At 41.8% G+C, this 17,972-nt stretch overlaps 1 protein-coding gene across 2 annotated transcripts in view; it reads left to right on the forward strand.

Moving 5' to 3' along the window:
* Nucleotides 1-678: 678 nt before the first annotated feature.
* Nucleotides 679-17,972, forward strand: part of st6galnac3 (ST6 (alpha-N-acetyl-neuraminyl-2,3-beta-galactosyl-1,3)-N-acetylgalactosaminide alpha-2,6-sialyltransferase 3) — a gene marked incomplete at its 3' end in the record, with an annotated part of 86,441 nt that continues 69,147 nt past the window's right edge. For both annotated transcript variants that reach the window (XM_083927901.1, XM_083927902.1), the window contains exon 1: nt 679-791. In XM_083927901.1, the coding sequence (XP_083784027.1) occupies nt 690-791 (102 nt within the window). In that variant the 5' untranslated portion in view covers nt 679-689. The remainder of the gene's footprint in view (nt 792-17,972) is intronic.

Below are 17,972 nucleotides of genomic sequence, written 5' to 3' on the forward strand. Positions count from 1 at the left end.
TGTTTCAACAGTCTACTGCATTGTTTACATCATATACACCCGTTCACATGTCTGCTTACATCTGATACACGCATGTCTTTCTACATCTCACGCCGACGATGTTCTCCGTATCTAACCTGTACTAACACACTAACATCCTGACACTTATTCTTCTTTTACACTTTATTCTTGTTGATAGGTTAAAATGTTTTTATATAGTTGCACTGTCGTTATTTGCTGCTCTGTGTGCCCTGAATTGCCCCCCGGGGACAAATAAAGTTTTTTGAATTGAATTGAATTGAATTGAATTGAATACTTCTTGTGACACACATTGATCAACTGATTTTTAGGGGTGTTTTTGCAGAAAGTAAATGTTTGGCTGTGAGTTTAAACCATGTGCTGTATATAAGGATAATTCAGATTGTATTTTATGAAGAATCTTTATATACAGGTTTAAAAAGCTGCAGCTTGTCTTCAGATGCAGAAGTCAGGAAATCAGAGGCGGTCACGTGACGCAGTCGGGGGGCGGGGCTCCGCTCCTGCGCCGGCCAATAGCATCGCAGCGTCGGTCTAGGTCCCAGCGAGCTCCATGGGGGAAAAAAAACCCGAGAGAGGAGACGAATAACGGTACACTCCAACATTTATGGAGCCTCACCTCGCATACAACAGCGCTGTGTGTGTGTCTCCTCCTGCCATGCATACGTGAATACATGTGTTTGGGAAACGGACGCGGTGAACGGCGTGTCGGGGCTGACGGAAACAACCGGTCCACCATTGTCTGCGTAGAAATAAGAATGGCCTGGATGTGGAAGGTAAGAGGGGGTCTCTCTCTCACACATTACAGGGAGAAAACGGAGGTAAAGGCGCACATACAGCCCCTGACGTGCTCGGCTTTACGTGTGTGTGCGTTTTAACAGATGTGAGGTGACGTGAACCGATGGTGGGGATGCTCCGGTGGAGCTAGTCAACCCTCCTCTGCTCTCTGTCTCTGTCTGCTAGGTTTTTTTTTTTTTTTTTTTAGGGGGGGGGGGGACCCTGAATTTGTGATTTTCGCTCGTGCACGTGAAGGAAAGCCAGGCCCTCGTGCGTGTTTTTTGCATTCACCCCGTGTGTGTGTGTGTGTGTGTGTGTGTGTCAGTGCCCGTGCACAAAAGAGCAGGCAGATGCAGGGCCACGCAGCCAGCTGTGATCACAGCATGCCTCATGACACGTTCAGGTGTTCCCGTGGCGTGAGGAGCTCACAGCATCCACTGAGCATCCATTAAGCTGCGTTAACAAACGGGAGGAAAGTTTTGCAAAAGTTCCTCACTGCCCTATTCTTTGAGTCAGTCACCCTTTTCATTTCAGTGTAACTCATGTGAGTCATTTACAGATGTTGGCATTCACAACACTGTAAGAGCTGAATGTGTGTGTGTTGGTTTCTTTTGTCATTTTGTCTTTAAAATGTCAGAAAATGTTTTTCAAAGTTCAAGTTTGTTTTATCTGACCAACAGTCAACAACTCAAAGACGTTCGGTTTTCCAATCATAGACATAAAAAGCCAATCCTCATAATTAAGAAGATGGGATTGGCTTTTTTTTTGTTTTGCCTGAGAAGGAACTTTAACAATTAATTGATTATCAAAGTGACTGTTGTTAATCAACTTGCACAACTTGTATTGGAAAGATATTTCTATATTTACAGTGGTAGACAGTGATTGGAATATTTGAGGATGATAAGGATGATTTCACCTCCAGTGGATGTCTGAGTGAATGTGAAAGTATGTGTGTAAGTGTAAGTCTTTCACACTTACTTACACACACACACACACACACACACACACACACACACACACACACACACACACACACACACACACACACAAATTCTATAGTGTGCCCACGCACAGTAAAGATAGTTGAAGAGATATAGCATAAGGGCTAGAAACAAACAGTTAGCCTGGCTCTGTCCAAAGGGGAAACAAAAAAAATATATAAAGATTATATACTGTACACACACACACACACAAACACACAGGCACACATGCACACACACACACACACACACACACACACACACACACACCGACATGACACACACACGCACACGTAAACAGTGTAAACACAGCTTCAGTAGTCTGCTCAGCAATTCTAACTTTACACTTCATTTGTGTGTGTAAAACTTTTCTTTTTTTTTTTAGCTCCTTCCACATTTCCATGCTTCAGTGTCTCAAGTTGATCAGATACAGCAGTATAGTTGAAGTTACACTTTTCTGGACCGGAAAACAAATTAAAAAATCACAGGCTGCAACAGTAATCCCCCTGTCAATCATAAATACAAGTTTAATACAATGAAATTCTTCTTCCTTTGGGGGTATTTACATTTGAAATAGTCAAATGTAAATAATACATTTAGTTGTGCATTAACATTCTTTTTTATGTGTAAAACAACACTTTGTTAGAATCAAACATTTGGACCAAAAAAGGCAGAACTATAGCTTTATTCAATCATACAATCACAGTGTGATTCTGATGAGACTCAATAAATACTATATTGAATTTCCGCCCAGTCTCTAATCCAGTGCACAGTGACACTCATTGTTATTGATCTCAGGGGCAAGTCAATGGTTGCCTCCGCTGATAGCACAGATATTGCGCTAATAATGTTACGGCGCAAACACGCTCATGAAGTTTTGCAGCTGGTTGCAATTTGCCCTTTTTCTGTGTCTGAAGAACGTTGGCAGAAAGAAAAAGAGAATAACATTTTCAGACAGGGAGCTACAGGTCTGACGAGAAGAGGCATTTTGGATTTAATATCCCAGTCTGTAAGTGCCTGTGGTGTTTCGAACACACACCTTCAGACAGAACGTAAAAGAAGATGGCACGATTTGACGTAGGGCTGGGCAGTAATTCAACGTGATCATTTATCGTCTTTCGATGCAATTATGTGGTGATGAAATTGTCAGGGTTTTGGGTCCGGGGCACCCTGCTGGTCTGTTTGTGTACTGTTGACCATGCCTTTGTTTGCAGACCATGTGCTTTTGTGTTTGTGGCTGTGACGCCACTCCCCCTGTTTTTCCACCACTTATTGTCCACACCTGTCCTGCCAATTAATTTGCTTGTTACCTTGTTTGCTCCTGCCCAATGATTGGTCTCTGTCTCCCTATTTAAGTTCAGCCTTCTCAGTGTTCTTTGTCAGATTGTTTTGCAAGATAGTGTGCTACACTGCCTGTCTTGGATTCACGCTGCCTGTATTGGATTCACTCTGTTAGTTTTGATTTTTTTGTTTCTGTCCACTGCCGGAAAGAGGTTTACCCTTTGTTACCTGATTGCTCTGTGGATTGCTCTGCCTCTGTTCCCTGGACACTTGTTGGACTTTGTTAATTTAAAACCTTAAGTTGGATTTTGTGTCTTCGGAGCTTTGACTCTTCTGGACTAACTGAAAATAAGCCTGTTCATTGAATCTGCTTCTCACCTGGTCTGCTTTTGGGTCAAAACCAGCTAGCCTAACAGAAATCATATATGGAGATACCGTGATATCTCCAACCCTGAATACAACTCTTTAATGTTGTCTAAACTTGTAATAAGCATACTAACTCAAATTTAGTACACAAAAATAGGCTTTACCACCAACTCTCTGAAGATGCGAATAATTTAACTTTAACTGTGTTCAACTATAAGTGCTGATCTTCGTGAATTTGACTTTTTTTGCAATAAAGCTTGTTTGCGTAAAGGGGGCAGTTTGAACCTGATTTAAATGTGCAAATAGATCAAGAGCTCCCAGAGGCTATTTACCTGGCAGCGTAGTAACGGGCTGCAAAAGCGTGCAATCAGTGTTTTGCCCTTACTTGCCCCTGAGTGTGTAAAAAGGTTTGATCATTAGCATCATTTCTCTCGCCTTCATTAAAATCCATGCGTTTCTTTCTCTCAGACAGGCCCTCGGGCAGACTACATACATGCAGACCTGCTTCTTTATGTCAGACTTCTTGTTTTATTTGCATTTTTATTTTGCCGAAGAGGAGAGTTTTGTTCATTTAAAGGCACTTTGGTTCCTGTCAATCCTCCAACACCCACAGGAAGAAGAAACGAGAGTCTGTCAACAACATGTCACTGACAAACTCCATCAGGCTGTTTTTCTCATCTGAGACGGAAGATAATTTCACACTAGATTTGACACTGAAATGTTATACTTTAAAAACATTAATAAAAAGGAACACGTAATTACATGGTGCAAATTGCAGAGTGATTGAAGGAAAGTGGACAGAAATAAATGAGCTGTAACTGGAGTGAAATGACACCAGTTTTCTTGTTTCTTGTGCTCTACAACATAAACTGTAGTCAGACTCAAATACACATCTTATAATGCTTATTTCTTATAGTGGCCAAGTAATGCACATCACTCTATAGCTTTACTCTATATCCATCTAGTCAGCTGTTAACTTCTCAACCTTAACCATGATATTAGATATTTGAAAGTGCTAATGCAGCAGTCTTTGTGATGTTTAGCAATAGACGTTTGTGGAGGCTGGATAGATTGATGAGGTGATGAAGGATGGTCCAATAGATGAAATAATGCATCTGCTCAGCTTATCCCTGCTCTGTTTTCTGCTCTTTCTCAATATTTGTGCTTCAAAACCTTTTTGAAACCATTTGAAACATTGTTTTAGGCAAAGTTTTTCATCCAAATATAGCACATATTTTAAACCAATGTCCAGAAAATCAGCAAAAGAAAATACAAAGAGTCAAAAAGTGTTTCCCTCCACAACTGTGAAAAGGGCAAAAACAATGTGGAAAACTTGATGGCAACATGATATTTATGTTTATTTTATGTTTTAATGTGAAGTCAGTGTAACAGTCGCTCCACACAGAGCTGATGCTAAGTGTGCCGTCTCTTCAGTGGAGCTGAAGAACGAGTGATGTTTTACTCACATGCTTCCCATTAGTCATGTCAGATTTATCTTGTGACACCTTTAAGGGGGCCCGACCCCTAATTTGGGAACCACTGGTGCTTGCTATGTTATGTATTTATGTAAAAAGCAGAATATTGGCATATTTAGTTTTTATGTCAGGCTATTAAATGCACAAAAAAATGTAGCAACAGCAAAACTGTTAATGTTCCATGTTTATTCGAACATGCTATAAGGTCTTAGTTCATCTTTGGAATCGGGACTTTAGTTTACAAACCTCTACTGGTGTTTTCGTATCGAAACACACGTATGAAAGACATTAACTCTGTCAGCCTAATGAGCTGTTTGATTTGCCAGTTTTAAAGCTGTCACTTTACTGTCGTGCATAGTCCTACACTATGTCTGATGATGTGTTTCTGCTCAGGTGCATGAGCGGATGTGTTTCCTAACCTGATGACACTGAGAGCTGTTTGACTCACAGTCTGCTACTTAGTTCATGCTTATAATTGGTGAGCGAGGCCTGCAGAGAGAGCTCTGCCGTGCAGGGTTCCCTCATTGTTAGCTTGTGTTTTAATTGGAGTGAGTTCATCCGTGAATGCTGTGCGAGCTGGGAAAGGCTGTGGCTGTTGTCCTTCATCACAACAATTCAGGATGAGCTCTCCATCACGTCTCATGGAAACATGCCTATGCTGCTGTTACTCCTAACTACATGTGGCAGAACAAGGCCGGCGAAGCAGGTTTTTGTGACAGGTTCATGCCGGTACACACATGCAGAAAGCACACAAAGAAGATTTCAAATGAATTAATGCATGCGCACACAAACACACAGTCACTTGTGTGTGTCGAGAGGTGTCATAACAGCTACGGGGAATGTAGTGAGTGTCCCAGTTCTCGTAAGAGTTTCAGGGATGAAGGGCACTTCTCTGAGTCCCTCTTGCCCCATGTGTTTGTTTAATAGCAGAAGGCAGGCTGATAAAAAGTGCCCCGCCACAGTTATAGAGAAAAAGAAGGGCACCAGCAGGATGTTGAACGAGGCTCCGGTTTATATTCAAAGTGTTATCCAATCATTGCTCAGATTTCCCTTTGTGCCATTCTCTCCTTTTATCGGTTTTCCCTCTCGAGTGTGAAGTTTACACAAGTTCTTCCACTGTTTTAAAGTTCTGGCTGCACAGAGTCCTAAAGGAACACCAGATTCATTTTTAATCCTACAGCTCATATTGATCAATTACCAATACTTAGACAGAATAAATAAATAGATAACAGATTTCTTCATACAATAATGATACTACTTTTTAAAGTTGCTTTGTAGTAGAAGTTAAGTTGCCATAACTATAGTCATTCATTTGCGTAATATGTGTAGTAGAATAGATCCGTCCAACAGCAACACAACACATACAACAGAGTTAATTGTAACATTGTGGTCACTTAGAAATGTCTTGATCAGCATTCGGTTGCACCTTGCTATCAAAGCAAACATTATCTAGCGCTAGCGTTAGCTGGTCACTTAAGGGAAGTGATTTTCCAGCTCATCTGCCGATAATAGTCCACCGGATGAGTCGAGTAGATAGGCTGAAAAACCAGCAGCTTAGGGTGCAATCACACTGTCCATTCGTACCGTGCCCCGTGCTTTAGGGTGATTGTCAAAGTCAAAATCAGCTTTATAGTCAATTCTGCAAAATGTGCCTTACATACAGAGGAATTGAAAGTTCTTGAGGGGAGAGAGAGAGAGGGGAGGGTGTTGAGTTTCCTTACAGCCTGGTCGATGAAGCTGTTTATCAGTCTGGTACAACTGGCTTAGAGGCTTCTGTACCAACTCCCAGATTGCAGGAGGCTGAAGAGTTTGTGTTACAGGTGGCTGGGGACACCCACAACGCTGGTTGCTTTGCGGATGAGGCGGGTTCCATAACTGCAAGTTATGGCGCACAAAGTTTTACACCCTAGTCATGTGTTTAAAACCGTGACAGTGGTGCATCACAAAGTGTGCATAATGTGATGACTATAAAGTGAGAACGGACGCAGCAGTTTTAAAAACTTGAGGTTCAACATATCTGCGGTTTTTAGAAACGACAACATTTTATTTGGGCAACTGCTTGAGTTTTGAGCCTGGTAGTTTACTGTCACCACAGTATGAGTTGCTGCCACGGGACTGGCTGATTAGATATTTGCTTTAACAAGCAGTTGAAGAGGTGTACCTGATAGAGTGTCCTGTGAGTGTGGTACTGTGGTAGACTGGTGTCTGTATACAGAGATGTAGACAGGCGGCTACTTTATACAAGACTTTTGAACACTTTCGCTACACCGGGCGAATGTTCCCTAGCAACACCTGCTCTCAGATGTTGATTAGCATGTCCAAGGGAGGCTTTGCTGTTGTTTACATTCTACTGACACGGACACAAATATATCCCAAAAACATTTTTAAACGGTTTTGAAAAGAATTCAAACCTCAACCTAAACTGAACCTTCCTCCTGACTGACTGACCTAAAAGAAAATCATTGTTTTGCCACTTTGCTGTTGCTGTCCATTCTCTAAAACACCTTTTGAGCCGATAGGGTACCATTTAGGCGTGTGACTTCTTTATCATGGTAATGTGACCTACATCTGTTGTGCGAAAACACACACACACACACACACACACACACACACACACACACACACACACACACACACACACACACTGCTGCGAAAGAAGCTAGTGCAAGGATTAGTTCATTCACAGTGGTAACTAAGGGTGATAACCTCCCTCCAGATCTGGCATTAATCCAACGGTCCTAGCTGTAGTAACTGGGCCAGCAGACCCTTCGCTCATACCAGAATACTTATCAACATCTGGGACATCTGTGTCGTCCGTCATGCTGGTCAGGTAGTCTGTAGTCTGGGTGGTTTCATTATGTGCCACTCTGCCAGTTGGAGGTGTTTGTCTCAGTTCCCAAAATACAAAGAAAAGACACCCAGAGTTTAATGAAAGGTGATATGGCAGCCTATAGATTAAGTTCTGCTCTGTAATTGTGGTCACGGTCAGCGGAAGCAAAATTACATGTCACTCGCAAAGAACCTCTGGGCCAGAACCTCTATTATTACTGTACATGTATTCACAGATGAGCTCACTGAAGCTGTTATCTCAAGGTTAAAGTTTTATACTTTAATTACCCTAAAACAAGAGGACTGAGCCAATATTCATGAAGTAAGTAATCTGCCGTTGTTCTTCCAGACATCAGGCAAAAGTTAAACGCACTGTAATCAAAACAGTAGAACAGTTGCGTTTTCATTTAAAATATCTAAAAAAGCTTGGCCCTCATTAACTAGAGCACAGTTCGGGCTTTATTGATAGATTTGCTTTAAACTTTATTGTTTGGGGTAGAAAAAAGAAAGTGTAAGTGAGTTTTGGTCGTGTGCATCATTAATTTTTTTTAATTAATGCTGGAGTTGGTAGTATTTATTCTTCCCTGAGAAACAGTTTTAATCAACAACATTTGACAAATGAATTACCTGTTTTTATATCAGCAGTGGTTTTCCAGATTTCATAAATCATCTCAAGCTTTTTACCCTTGGGGATCTGTTCATCATTTGAAAACTCCACTTTCAAAAGAACAAAGTTTCAACCTTTTGTAAAGATACGACAATTGAGCCTACTTCTCACAGTTATTACCTCAGTAAACATTTTCCTCATCAGTTTATCGTCCCAATGGCTAGTTTAAGGTGTTCAATACAGCACAGTGTTCATTTTGAAAATGATCCCATTTAGAGAAAAATAGACGATAAAGCAGGAGATGCTTTAGGGTGGGGCTACCTTGTGATTGACAGGTTGCCATGCTAGCAACAAGGTAGAGGTTTAGCGTTACACATACACGGCACTGTGTACATTAAAATAGCCCTAAACTAGTTTTTGGGTGTTGTCTGTGCTACATTCTGAGGACTTTGACCCTCAGAGTTCATTGTAACATTGTGGTCACTTAGAAATGTCTTGATCAGCATTCCGTTGCACCTTGCTATCAAAGCAAACATTAGCTAGCGCTAGCGTTAGCTGGTTACTTAAGGGAAGTGATTTTCAAGCTCATCTTCCGACAATAGTCCACCAGATGAGTCGAGTAGATAGGCTGAAAAACCGGCAGCTTGGGGTGCAATCACACTGTCCATTCGTACTGTGCCCCGTGCTTTAGGGTGATTGTCAAAGTCAAAATCAGCTTTATAGTCAATTCTGCAAAATGTGCCTTACATACAGAGGAATTGAAAGTTCTTGGGGGAAGAGAGAGAGAGGGGAGGGTGTTGAGCTTCCTTACAGCCTGGTCGATGAAGCTGTTTATCAGTCTGGTAGAACTGGCTTGGAGGCTTCTGTACCAACTCCCAGATTGCAGGAGGCCGAAGAGTTTGTGTTACAGGTGGCTGGCGACACCCACAACGCTGGTTGCTTTGCGGATGAGGCGGGTTCCATAAATGTCCAGGAGTGAGGGGAGCGGGACACCAATTATCTGACCAGCAGCCTTCACTTTGTGCAGAAATTGAATATAGTATAAGTATTTTTACTTAAGTGTATTTGTTCATTATATTAGAATGAACCGTTTAAATCTACATATGGAGCGGGTCTTCTTCCACGTCGGCCACCATAGTCTACATTAGTGGTTCTCAAACTTTGTACATGACGTACCACCACAGAACCGAACAGGCTCTCAAGGCCGACACTATTCATCTACTGACAGAAAGGTTTATTCCTAATCAGGAGATTATTTATTGTTGACTGTATTCAGCCACAGCCACGCTGCAGGAAGGGTAGCATCAGAACTGACATGTCAGTGTTTTCAAATCATTTTTTACCTCTGTTTACTCTCTTACCATCACAGTTTAGTTAATAACTCATATATGTGGCTACGTAACTGATATTGAAACAAAAATATTACAGGAAATGCTGAACTTGTTTTAATCTACATTTCAGGGATCGTAAAAGTTTTAGAGTTTTCTTAGTGTGATATTAATTTAGTAATTAATATTTCCTAATTTTTGTTTTGGAGATTCCTTTGCTTACCACCAGAGAGAGCTTGAGTACCACCAGTGGTACAAGTACCACAGTTTGAGACCCACTGGTCTACATGCTACACCCTACATGTTTGGCACTCAACCTCACCTCTAGACGTCACTAAATCCTACACACTGAACCTTTTAATTGAGAAAAAAGTGAATTAAAATCTTATCTCATCTCATCTTCAGCCTCTTATCCGGGGTCGGGTCGCGGGGGCAACAGCTCTAGCAGGGGACCCCAAACTTCCCTTTCCCAGGCCACATTAACCAGCTCTAACTGGGGGATCCCGAGGCGTTCCCAGGCCAGTGTGGAGATATAATCTCTCCACCTGGTCCTGGGTCTTCCTCGAGGCCTCCTCCCAGCTGGACGTGCCTGGAACACCTCCCTAGGGAGGCGCCCAGGGGGCATCCTTACTAGATGATCCTGAACCACCTCAACTGGCTCCTTTCAACGCAAAGGAGCAGCGGCTCTACTCCGAGTTCCTCAAGGATGCTGAACTTCTCAGCCTCTCTCTGAGGGAGACTCCAGCCACTATAAACTAAATTCCAAGGAGACAGGATTGAATTTATGTCAATCAACAAATCCATTACTCACCTACTTCTTTCATCTCCAGTTTGGGGTCTACAGTATTCTTTCTTTTATTGCGAAATGGAGTTTTAATCTCTATAGTGAACGAAAAAAATCACATCAGCAGTGCTTTTTTTTTCCAGATTTAACAAATCTTCTCAAGCGGCTCCTAAATGATCTTCTGAGACACTCTGGGGTCCCAGCATCTTGAATCACTTTTTAATCTTCTTCTGCTTCTTGTATTAACATCAGTGGTAATCTTGGAAGTCTTAGGGAGGATACTTTTCAGATAATCAGCTGGCCACAATGTTTGTTCTTAACTACACCTGTCTGATCCGTCTGCTGAACACACACATTCACTCGGACAGCGAGTTCTTCAGGGATTAAAGGTTCACACACATTATAGGATTAAGACTGGCCTCTTAACACTTCACTATCCAGTCCTCTGTGACCTCCCACTCCTAGTTAAAGATGAGAGTGCAATCAGTTGCAATCTATGAGTCAGAGATAGAGCTGCCAGGACAGCAGATCACTGGTGGTCAGATGGCATTATCTGGCCCAGATGGTTCCCAGGAAGAACTGTGGAGATGTGGGGTTGAACATGATCCATGAGTTGATTTGTCAACTTACTGCTGCGTGGAAATGATAAATACCAGCTGGACTTCACATTGTGTATGTATGAAAGACAAACCAATGGTTTATTGGTCTGTGTGGGCAGTGACGTAGTATGAACAAGCTGTTTGTGCTGAAATATGTGTGTCTTGTTTGCTCTATAGTTGAGTAGGGAATGGAAATGTGTGCATGTGGCAAGAAGACAGAACTTTTATTGGTGCAATATAAAAAGCGTTGCAACTAATTATTGTCACTGTTTAATAACAATTTTATTTTAAATTAACTGATTAGTTAGTATTTGGACTATTAACTATCACAAAAAGATTTGTACAAAGGTCCACTATAATTTGCCCCATACAGCCGAAAGTAACGTCTTCAGTTGTCATGTGTCATGTGACCACCAGTCCAAAACCAAAAGATGACAACACTATAAAACAGAAAACACCAGCAAATTATCACATTTGGACAAGCTGAAATGTCAAACTGGTACATTTCAGCATGTCCAAATGTGATCATTTGCTGGTGGAAAAAGGACCCTTTCCCGCTGCTAAAGTCAGTAGAACTGGAATTATTCTCACCATTAATGTAGGTGGTGATTAGTTTTTCTTAATAATTGATGAATTATTCAGTAAATAAAACTTATTTAAAATAGTTAAAACCCCAAAGATATTCAGTATATAATAATATGAAACCGAAAAGCTAAGTAGCTTGAACCAACCATAGCTTACAATGTTTGATTTAAACAAATGATTATTCAATTAATCAATTAGCTGATCAACTAAAATATAAATCTGCAGCTATTTGAAAAATTAAAGATAATCCCAGTTAATTGTCTTTTAAGTTACTATCCATCAAAGAGTGAGTTAAAACAATGGTGATTGATCTTATGACCCACTAATGAAAGCACTTCTACTTGCCTCTTTTTTGCTGAATATTTCAATCCAAAAGTTGGATTGGTTAGTCCGACCATCCACACGAAGCCGGCATTATCGGAACCTGAAAACGGTCTTTTCTGTAACCAGGTCCCAGAGTGGGAATATTTGTAGAGCACGTTTGCACATGTACGAGCACGAGCACGAGCACGAGCACGAGGCCTACGGCGGTTCTGACGTCATTTTATGTGCGCCTGTTCGGACATAGAAAAAAGAAGGACGGACCATGCGCGGACATTTAAAACAATGGCGGCGAAAGGTTCACGTTGGTGTGATGCGGAGGTGGAGTGTTTACTGCAGATTTGGTCGGATGAAAATATTCAGAAACAGTCAACAAGACGCACAAAAACTCTGAGGTCTAGGGAAAGATTTGTAAAGAAAGTGACGCATTGTGATGACGTCAATCAATGCGCGTGACGTGTTAGACAGCAAGTAGCATTCTCGTGAGGCTTATACAGTGTGAGTACAAACGGGCCTGGCCCACGGGGGGAGAGGGAGGGGGGACAAGTACCCTAAAGCCCGGGGCACGGTACGGATGGACAGTGTGAATGCGCCCTTAGTTCTTTTGCACACAGTTTCCTCTACTTATTTTCTATTTTGTGTTTTTCTTCCATGGCGCACTTTCAGTGCTCGTTATCACACATTTCAGGGCACTTTGATCAACCTTAAGGAGCATTTATGCCCTGAATTTCTGTTAATTTCCTAAGATGAAGTAGTTACAGAGTCACACAACTCCCAGCCAGTTGGACTCATATGAGTGTGTTGCACCATTGCTGGATTACATTTGGCAATCCCACGGCCCCCTGCACATTATGCTGTTGGCAAGTCCTAACTGCCCATTGGCACAAGGGCGAGCCAAAGCCCCTGAAGAGGCCGATCAGCAGAGGCAGTGTTTGATAAGGAGCTATGCTCTCCATAGACTTGGATGTGGCTTAGAAGTGCCGTCCAAATGAAACAAACAGAAGTCACAGAATCAAAAGGCGCAGCAGGAGGCATCAGACTGAGGAAGGAAGATTGTGGTTTAAGTCTTTGCCTTGCTGAAGAGTCCTATTTAGCTCCAGTGGTGCTCATTTGTACCTGACCCTGACCTTTAAGCTGCTTTTGGAAAGCAGTCGGTAAAATCCTTCCTTGGGGTATCAATTTAGTGTCACAGTTTTATGAAAAATCCTGGCAAAAAATTATTTTCACCCCACAAAAATTCAAGAATCCAAACTCCTGAGACAAGCAGAGCACCTTTGACCTCCTAGCCACGCTGCTGTAATCCTGCGTATATCTTCTCCACAGCTTTTCCCAGACAGTGAGGTGGCGAGATCAGGCGTGGCTGTTACCCTGAGGAACGGCTGATTTTCTGCAGCTCGCCTTGAGCTTTCTGCGCTCCGCCCTTGAACCGATCCTCTGAGCAAGCAGAAAATCCCTGTAATTGCATTAGTGTTGTCCAACTGTGCTCCGCCCGCTCCTTCTAGACTGGCTTTTTTAGCTTGATTCATTGCCTTGACATGTCAGGATTTATTTTCATCCTATAGCAGACTTTGCGAACGACATCAGATATCCTTGACAAATATCCTGGCTTTCATTCTCTTTTCTCAGTCTCTTTCTCTCTTATAGACGTGTCTGTGTTGTGCTCGGTGGGAGCCAGGTCTGGTCATAGTATATAGGCTCCTTTCTGAGGGCTCTTGACCAAGCCATCTAATAAAAGGTTTCGGTGCCACTGTTATTATCCCCAGTGGAAGCCCTGGCAGTGTTCTGGGCGCCAGCTCCAGGAGGCTTATTGCCTCTGTGAGTTGAAGACGTTGACAGACACAAATAGAGCGGTTAAGTGAGGGCATTAAATAGAGTACAGTCAATTTCTTTCATAAAATATAATCTGCCTTTTGCTTTATGCTCACCTGTGCTGTGGAACTTTCTGTTGCTGTGGTCATTGCAAGAAAAGGAAATGGGTAGCGCTTCAAAATGCTACAGAGCACTCTGGGTAATGTTGCATCTGCTGTTCTGTGAGGAACCTGCATTGCTGTGTTTGAAGGTCCATGGATGGTTTTGTGATTTTGTGTGACTAGATTTGTATTTTGGTGTTTTATTAATCTTCCTGATTACTGCTGGTGTTTACTGCAGTGTTTATTTTCGGTGTTGACTCTGACACTACAACTCACTCCTACCTACCTCAGTTTTGCCAGCATAGTGTAGCAGCACCACCAGAGAGGCTTCAACAGAATAGTCTCTGCAAACTTGAATGTTATTTTCCAGAAGGAGCACCTGCGCGTGCCACATAACAGAGCTGTTTGGTGGCCTTCGATTCACCTTGTTGATTTGTTTATTGCGTGCAACAGCTGCTCCACTTAAATTTCACCAAGCTGTCGTTCGATATCTCCGAGAACCTTCACGATCTGAAGAGGATTAATGAAAAACAAAAAGCTGCACTGGAAAACTGTTGTTGTTTTTGTGGTTAGAAATCTCTGCTGCTATGAACAAAGAAGATTAAATTGAGATTTTCTCTCACTCAATAAAAACCCAATAGAATATAAAGGCAACACATCCTTTAACCGATCCGACATATCCTATTTCAGTGGCTCTGGAAGATAACAGCAAATTCCTCCACTTTCGTCTTCTCTTATGCTTCGTACTGATTGCCATGTGACCATATCAGGACGGAACACTGATGACCGGCGAATCATAATCATCAATCATTGGTATGGGACGTAACTAACAGTTTTTTAAAATTAGCAATCAGTCTGCTCTGCTGGTTTTTTTCTTAAGTAGCCCATTTATCGTTTATCATATATGACAAAAATCCTAAAATCCTCACGTTTGAGAGGCTGGACATTTTTGCTCGAAAAATGATGATCAGTAAAGTTCAAACAGGTCCAGTAGCACTGAACATGGTTTAATAATGTTCTCTGTTGCTCTGGAGGGTGATAGAAATAACCCTGGTGATTCCATCATTGTTCTTTTAGACCTTACATGTTTTAACCAACAGTCCAAATCCCCAAATATTCAATTAGCTATTCCATAAGAGAGAATCATCAGTGAGAATCTTTTTTCACCTCTTCCTCCACCTCTTCCTTCCTTGCATGAAAAGATGAACAAGTGTTTTTGTTGGAAAAGCATCACTCAAAAGTTAAAGTAGTTGAAGAAGACACAAATAACCTTCACCAGTAAGAACAATCCATTTGTAACTTCAAGGTATCTCAGTCGTCATGCCTCTGAGGGCCGAGCGCCAAACAGGACACATTTCTTTTTTATTACTGGGCCACTTGAAAATTCAGTGAGCATTGTTGCTTTCTGTCTCCGGCAGCCTTGAGAAGTTTCCTCATCACACATTTCTTTAACAAATAACACCTTTAGCAAAATCTCTGCAGAGGCCCGACGTCTCTTCAGTCAAGTGGAGACGAAAATTGGGGACGCAGTTTGTTACCCTCCAAATGATGTACTGCATCTGTCCGTCTAATCCTTTTAGATTCTCAGATGTCGGTGTAGTTTGCACTGGTGATATACTGTGCATATATACACACTCAAATTTCTCCATGTGGGCAGTCATGCTGTGTTTAAACACTACCGATGAGACAAGCCTCTATTATGGAGCTATGGAGGAAAACCACTGAGTTTCAGGGAAAATATCAGTTGCTAAATGTCAGTAATCCTGTGCTGGCATTTGGCAAATTGAAATGGATTTTCTCTGGTCAATGTTTCTCTCAACAGTCCCCCCCCCTCAAATACAAAGAGCCAGGGATAATAATTGGTATTCTGCTAGTACTCAATTCAAAATTGGGTGTGGACTCTCTTCTCTCGCATTTAATTTTTGCACCAAATGTTCTTTTGCAAACCAAGCGTCTGCAGTCAGGTTGTGGTGGAGGCCGAGCATTAGATTCATTACGATACAGTAGCTTTGTCCTTGGCGGGCAGCGCGCTCTCCTCTGCCCGACGGCCATCTGTGACCATAAGAGCCAGCTACTTAAAAACTCAGATATTGCAGCAGGATAAATCTAAAATGGCTCTCATAAGAGAGCGGCAGAAGTCGTTTTCTGTGATTGGCTGAATGCCGCTAGACATTCTGGCTGAACGTTCGCTCTAAATATAACCCTTGACAATAGAATTTATAGATATTGAGGGAACATGCTGTTTAAAAAAAAACACATTTAATCTCCATTTGCCAATAAAAGACAAGTGAGTGGAGCAGGCGGTCTGATACATGCAGCTACTGTGTCTTTATGGCCAAGCTGTCCCTGTCTTCACGCTGCGTTTGTTTACTTTCTTTATTGTTTGATTTACTACATCTAACCAAATTCAACAACCATTCATAAAGCAGCAAGAATAGACAAGAACAAAACATAAAAAACTTCTCTCCCTCTTACTTGATGGAAGCACATATGAAAAGGTCTAAAAGTACAGTAAAAGTTGTCTTTTAATTGTTGTAGTTGGCATTTAATTAAACATACTTAAAGGCATTTAAACTAAGCTATGTTTTGGAAGTTGTTTTCTAAATGATGACACTAAGATTTAAATGTTTACTGCAAATATATTACTGTTGCAAACATTAGTTATTCTACTTGACTACTAATTTGTATTGTTATCAGCTATAAAAAAAGTGAGAAGGTCTGAGCTGCAGAGCTCCAGGCTCCAACCTTAATATTCCGATTTAACTGTAACGGTAACTGTAAGGTAATGTAATGTAACATAAGTAACTTAAAGCAGAACCCTCTCCCCCACACACTATGTAGCTTGCTGTTAATAATATAATATAACCATAGCTAGATACAGTTACATTAGATATACTACGTTACCTAACTTTCTTAAGTTACAGTTAATATTAAGGTTGTATTGTTTACCTTGATGCTACTGGTGGAGCTTCTGTGGCTGACCTTATAATAAGCCCACTTAGTAGTGACATTAATGTAATACAACATAACATTATAACGTTACACCAGGGATAACAGAATGTGCCGCATAATGTAGCTATAGCTGTATGGGTAACATTAGTTGACCCATTTAATAGTAATGTATGGCAAATTAGCTTGCTAGCACACCACAATGCCCTCCGCCTTTCCCCAGCGCTAGCTATAGTAGACTTGGAGATGGAGGGATAGCTAGTGCTGGCTAATTCCATTATGCTTTTATGCTACACTGGTTACAGTGAGCTGAACAAAGCTGTCTCTCATCTGGCGATGGCAATGTGCTTTCTACGCTGTGACGAGAATGTGTGGATGAAGCATTAAGTTATTCAATATACATCTAGATGCAACTACCTAGCTTGCTAAATCCCCAGTCATGCATGGTCATCCCTAAAGGGTTCTATGTTCCCCGGTCGCATAATCCTCAGCCTTCGCAGATTTAATTCAGCATTTTGGTACGGCTAGAGGTAATGGTCAGGGTCAGGGTGAGGGGCGGGGTTAGGGGGGTAGTATTAGGGTCTACATAGCTCGCCGGGGAATTCGGCACTGATTGTGGAAAAAATAACAGGCCAGGGAACATAGGACCCTTTCTGTGAACAGCGGGGAACAGCGGTTCTTTTTTGGGAAAAGCGGGGAACATCTGACCTTTTTAAAAAAAAGGGTCCTATGTTCCCAGGTCACATACAACGCGGGGAACATAGGACCCGGGGAACATAGGTACGCTCCCCTTCATGCTACACTTGTTAGCATCACAAAGAGAAAACACTGCGGCAGTGTCATTTGAATGCAATGACATAAAGTAAATGAATGATGAATGAATAAATCTTTAGTACATTAACATGCCGTAAACATTTATTTCTGCCTGAGATTATGCGATAAAGACTACAACTCCCAGGTTCCCATGCGCGTTTATCCAGGCGTCATGTTTTGACTGAGAGATCCCTAGCGGTGATATTCCATCATGGGTTCTGGCGCTTGTCTCTGGTCTGGGGGCCCGAGACATGAGCTCTGCAGCGGAACACTATTGGACAAACAATATTGGTCTATCCGTAGCATTAAAGGCTGTGAGAAAGAGATCGACTGATGTAAGTCTCTCTGCACAG

The sequence above is a fragment of the Echiichthys vipera genome (assembly GCF_963691815.1).
Source record: "Echiichthys vipera genome assembly, chromosome: 15".
Classification (NCBI taxonomy): domain Eukaryota; kingdom Metazoa; phylum Chordata; class Actinopteri; order Perciformes; family Trachinidae; genus Echiichthys; species Echiichthys vipera.